The 6,220-nt window shown below is 41.3% G+C and overlaps 1 protein-coding gene across 4 annotated transcripts in view; it reads right to left on the bottom strand.

Moving 5' to 3' along the window:
- Positions 1-373: 373 nt before the first annotated feature.
- Positions 374-6,220, bottom strand: part of ephb4b (eph receptor B4b) — a 45,426-nt gene continuing 39,579 nt past the window's right edge. For all 4 annotated transcript variants that reach the window (XM_079589474.1, XM_079589473.1, XM_079589475.1 and 1 more), the window contains one exon: positions 374-925. In XM_079589474.1, coding sequence (XP_079445600.1) covers positions 826-925 — 100 coding nt within the window. In that variant the 3' untranslated portion in view covers positions 374-825. The remainder of the gene's footprint in view (positions 926-6,220) is intronic.

Below are 6,220 nucleotides of genomic sequence, written 5' to 3'. Positions count from 1 at the left end.
GTTTTAGTGATTCAGTTGGGGTTTCTTTTTACATTTTTAGTAATTTTATTATATTTCTATACAGTTTTTTATTAAGTTTTAGTTTATTAACTCAAATATAAACTTAATGAAAATTATGTGAAAATGTTGCCTTGGAAGCTTAAGTTTATTTTTTTCACGTAATTAAATGTTCTATAGTTTTAGTTCATGATAACTGAACACTGATGTTTTAAATCACACAAGCTCTTCTTAAGATTGTTGGTCTGTTTATTACTGATGTTTCATTGTAACAGCAAAATACTTCAGTGTTTCTGATGAGAATGGTCCTCAAGAGCCTGTATAATGCTGAACGCCCAGTAAAACCAACAGAACAGACTTGAGCAGCTCTCGGTGGGAGGGGCCAGCATGAGTCTTTAATGTGATTGGTCACACGGTTTACAATCAGTTTGATTGACAGCTCCCACAGTACTTTGGCTAAACAAACATTCGTTCATTATTTGTGCTGTTTTGATACGTACAAAATAATTACAAAATAATCTCACATTATAATAAAAATAATAATTATAATGAACCTTCAATGTGAAGATCCGATTAAACTCCCATAATGCACGGCAACAGTGACACGTCATATTCCAACGTCCCGTGTTTCCTGTAGAAGTAACTCTCTTCATGAGAGCGAGGCGGTCCTGAGACCAGCGAGAAAATCCATCAGTCCGTATCAAACTAAGAGAATAAGACCCAGAGACTCGCTCTGATTGGCTGGTTCTGTGACGCTCCACAGTGATTGTTCGATGGGTCGTGGACGGACTGGTCCGTAAGAGCAGAAGCAGGGGATTCTGGGAAGCGTCAGTATCGCAGGGATCCGCTGTGGATTCGGAGCGTTTGGACGCTGGACAGGATCTTCTTCTGGTGTCCCGCTAAAGTCACGCCGATCCGCAGAAGATCCCTGAACAAACAACAACACATCACTGATTTTGTTCATATTTCAAATTAAGTTTATATGTTTATATTTTTAGTTTAATTGTAATATTAAAGGGCACATATCATGAAAATCTCAGTTCCTCCGTGTGTAAGCGCTGTAACCGGCCCTTAATCTGCACGTTTATAACATTACCGGCCCTTAATCTGCACGATTATAACATTACCGGCCCTTAATCTGCAGGTTTATAACATTACCGGCCCTTAATCTGCACGTTTAAAACATTACCGGCCCTTAATCTGCAGGTTTATAACATTACCGGCCCTTAATCTGCAGGTTTATAACATTACCGGCCCTTAATCTGCAGGTTTATAACATTACCGGCCCTTAATCTGCACGTTTATAACATTACCGGCCCTTAATCTGCAACTTTATAACATTACCGGCCCTTAATCTGCACGTTTATAACATTACCGGCCCTTAATCTGCAGGTTTATAACATTACCGGCCCTTAATCTGCACGTTTATAACATTACCGGCCCTTAATCTGCACGTTTATAACATTACCGGCCCTTAATCTGCAACTTTATAACATTACCGGCCCTTAATCTGCACGTTTATAACATTACCGGCCCTTAATCTGCAGGTTTATAACATTACCGGCCCTTAATCTGCACGATTATAACATTACCGGCCCTTAATCTGCACGTTTATAACATTACCGGCCCTTAATCTGCACGTTTATAACATTATCGGCCCTTAATCTGCAGGTTTATAACATTACCGGCCCTTAATCTGCAGGTTTATAACATTACCGGCCCTTAATCTGCACGATTATAACATTACCGGCCCTTAATCTGCAGGTTTATAACATTACCGGCCCTTAATCTGCAGGTTTATAACATTACCGGCCCTTAATCTGCACGTTTATAACATTACCGGCCCTTAATCTGCAGAGGTTTATAACATTACCGGCCCTTAATCTGCACGATTATAACATTACCGGCCCTTAATCTGCAGGTTTATAACATTACCGGCCCTTAATCTGCAGGTTTATAACATTACCGGCCCTTAATCTGCAGGTTTATAACATTACCGGCCCTTAATCTGCAGGTTTATAACATTACCGGCCCTTAATCTGCACGTTTATAACATTACCGGCCCTTAATCTGCAGAGGTTTATAACATTACCGGCCCTTAATCTGCACGTTTATAACATTACCGGCCCTTAATCTGCAGGTTTATAACATTACCGGCCCTTAATCTGCAGGTTTATAACATTACCGGCCCTTAATCTGCACGTTTATAACATTACCGGCCCTTAATCTGCAGGTTTATAACATTACCGGCCCTTAATCTGCAGGTTTATAACATTACCGGCCCTTCATCTGCACGTTTACAACATTACCGGCCCTTAATCTGCACGTTTATAACATTATCGGCCCTTAATCTGCACGTTTATAACATTACCGGCCCTTAATCTGCACGTTTATAACATTATCGGCCCTTAATCTGCAGGTTTATAACATTACCGGCCCTTAATCTGCACGTTTATAACATTACCGGCCCTTCATCTGCACGTTTACAACATTACCGGCCCTTAATCTGCACGTTTATAACATTATCGGCCCTTAATCTGCACGTTTATAACATTACCGGCCCTTAATCTGCACGTTTATAACATTATCGGCCCTTAATCTGCACGTTTATAACATTACCGGCCCTTAATCTGCACGTTTATAACATTACCGGCCCTTAATCTGCACGTTTATAACATTACCGGCCCTTAATAAGCACGTTTATAACATTATCGGCCCTTAATCTGCACGTTTATAACATTACCGGCCCTTAATCTGCACGATTATAACATTACCGGCCCTTAATCTGCACGTTTATAACATTACCGGCCCTTAATCTGCACGTTTATAACATTACCGGCCCTTAATCTGCACGTTTATAACATTACCGGCCCTTAATAAGCACGTTTATAACATTACCGGCCCTTAATCTGCACGTTTATAACATTACCGGCCCTTAATCTGCACGTTTATAACATTACCGGCCCTTAATCTGCACGTTTATAACATTACCGGCCCTTAATCTGCACGTTTATAACATTACCGGCCCTTCATCTGCACGTTTACAACATTACCGGCCCTTAATCTGCACGTTTACAACATTACCGGCCCTTAATCTGCACGTTTATAACATTACCGGCCCTTAATAAGCACGTTTATAACATTACCGGCCCTTCATCTGCACGTTTATAACATTACCGGCCCTTAATCTGCACGTTTATAACATTACCGGCCCTTAATCTGCACGTTTATAACATTACCGGCCCTTAATCTGCACGTTTATAACATTACCGGCCCTTAATCTGCACGTTTATAACATTACCGGCCCTTCATCTGCACGTTTACAACATTACCGGCCCTTAATCTGCACGTTTATAACATTACCGGCCCTTAATCTGCACGTTTATAACATTACCGGCCCTTAATCTGCACGGTTATAACATTACCGGCCCTTAATCTGCACGTTTATAACATTACCGGCCCTTAATAAGCACGTTTATAACATTACCGGCCCTTAATCTGCACGTTTATAACATTACCGGCCCTTAATCTGCTCGTTTATAACATTACCGGCCCTTAATCTGCTCGTTTATAACATTACCGGCCCTTAATCTGCACGATTATAACATTACCGGCCCTTAATCTGCACGTTTATAACATTACCGGCCCTTAATCTGCACGGTTATAACATTACCGGCCCTTCATCTGCACGTTTATAACATTACCGGCCCTTCATCTGCACGTTTATAACATTACCGGCCCTTAATCTGCACGTTTATAACATTACCGGCCCTTAATCTGCACGTTTATAACATTACCGGCCCTTAATCTGCACGTTTATAACATTACCGGCCCTTAATCTGCAGGTTTATAACATTACCGGCCCTTAATCTGCACGTTTATAACATTACCGGCCCTTAATCTGCAGGTTTATAACATTACCGGCCCTTAATCTGCACGTTTATAACATTACCGGCCCTTAATCTGCACGTTTATAACATTACCGGCCCTTAATCTGCACGTTTATAACATTACCGGCCCTTAATCTGCACGTTTATAACATTACCGGCCCTTAATCTGCAGGTTTATAACATTACCGGCCCTTCATCTGCAGGTTTATAACATTACCGGCCCTTAATCTGCAGGTTTATAACATAACCGGCCCTTAATCTGCACTTTTATAACATTACCGGCCCTTAATCTGCTCGTTTATAACATTACCGGCCCTTAATCTGCACGTTTATAACATTACCGGCCCTTAATCTGCAGGTTTATAACATTACCGGCCCTTAATCTGCACGTTTATAACATTACCGGCCCTTAATCTGCACGTTTATAACATTACCGGCCCTTAATCTGCAGGTTTATAACATTACCGGCCCTTCATCTGCAGGTTTATAACATTACCGGCCCTTAATCTGCAGGTTTATAACATAACCGGCCCTTAATCTGCACGTTTATAACATTACCGGCCCTTAATCTTCTCGTTTATAACATTACCGGCCCTTAATCTGCAGGTTTATAACATTACCGGCCCTTAATCTGCAGGTTTATAACATTACCGGCCCTTAATCTGCAGGTTTATAACATTACCGGCCCTTCATCTGCACGTTTATAACATTACCGGCCCTTAATCTGCAGGTTTATAACATTATCGGCCCTTAATCTGCACGTTTATAACATTACCAGCCCTTAATCTGCACGTTTTTTAACATTATCGGCCCTTAATCTGCACGTTTATAACATTACCGGCCCTTAATCTGCACGATTATAACATTACCGGCCCTTAATCTGCAGGTTTATAACATTACCGGCCCTTAATCTGCACGATTATAACATTACCGGCCCTTAATCTGCACGATTATAACATTACCAGCCCTTAATCTGCACGTTTATAACATTACCGGCCCTTAATCTGCACGTTTATAACATTACCGGCCCTTAATAAGCACGTTTATAACATTACCGGCCCTTCATCTGCACGTTTATAACATTACCGGCCCTTAATCTGCACGTTTATAACATTACCGGCCCTTAATCTGCACGTTTATAACATTACCGGCCCTTAATCTGCACGTTTATAACATTACCGGCCCTTAATCTGCACGATTATAACATTACCGGCCCTTAATCTGCAGGTTTATAACATTACCGGCCCTTAATCTGCTCGTTTATAACATTACCGGCCCTTAATCTGCAGGTTTATAACATTACCGGCCCTTCATCTGCACGTTTATAACATTACCGGCCCTTAATCTGCAGGTTTATAACATTACCGGCCCTTAATCTGCACGTTTATAACATTACCGGCCCTTAATCTGCACGTTTATAACATTACCGGCCCTTCATCTGCACGTTTACAACATTACCGGCCCTTAATCTGCACGTTTACAACATTACCGGCCCTTAATCTGCACTTTTATAACATTACCGGCCCTTAATCTGCTCGTTTATAACATTACCGGCCCTTAATCTGCACGTTTATAACATTACCGGCCCTTAATCTGCAGGTTTATAACATTACCGGCCCTTAATCTGCACGTTTATAACATTACCGGCCCTTAATCTGCACGTTTATAACATTACCGGCCCTTAATCTGCAGGTTTATAACATTACCGGCCCTTCATCTGCAGGTTTATAACATTACCGGCCCTTAATCTGCAGGTTTATAACATAACCGGCCCTTAATCTGCACGTTTATAACATTACCGGCCCTTAATCTTCTCGTTTATAACATTACCGGCCCTTAATCTGCAGGTTTATAACATTACCGGCCCTTAATCTGCAGGTTTATAACATTACCGGCCCTTAATCTGCAGGTTTATAACATTACCGGCCCTTCATCTGCACGTTTATAACATTACCGGCCCTTAATCTGCAGGTTTATAACATTATCGGCCCTTAATCTGCACGTTTATAACATTACCAGCCCTTAATCTGCACGTTTTTTAACATTATCGGCCCTTAATCTGCACGTTTATAACATTACCGGCCCTTAATCTGCACGATTATAACATTACCGGCCCTTAATCTGCAGGTTTATAACATTACCGGCCCTTAATCTGCACGATTATAACATTACCGGCCCTTAATCTGCACGATTATAACATTACCAGCCCTTAATCTGCACGTTTATAACATTACCGGCCCTTAATCTGCACGTTTATAACATTACCGGCCCTTAATAAGCACGTTTATAACATTACCGGCCCTTCATCTGCACGTTTATAACATTACCGGCCC

Source organism: Phoxinus phoxinus (assembly GCF_949152265.1).
Source record: "Phoxinus phoxinus genome assembly, chromosome: 18".
In the NCBI taxonomy this organism is placed as follows: Eukaryota; Metazoa; Chordata; class Actinopteri; order Cypriniformes; family Leuciscidae; genus Phoxinus; species Phoxinus phoxinus.
The sequence above is the reverse complement of the archived record's forward strand: the minus strand, read 5'-3'. Positions and strand labels throughout refer to the sequence as shown.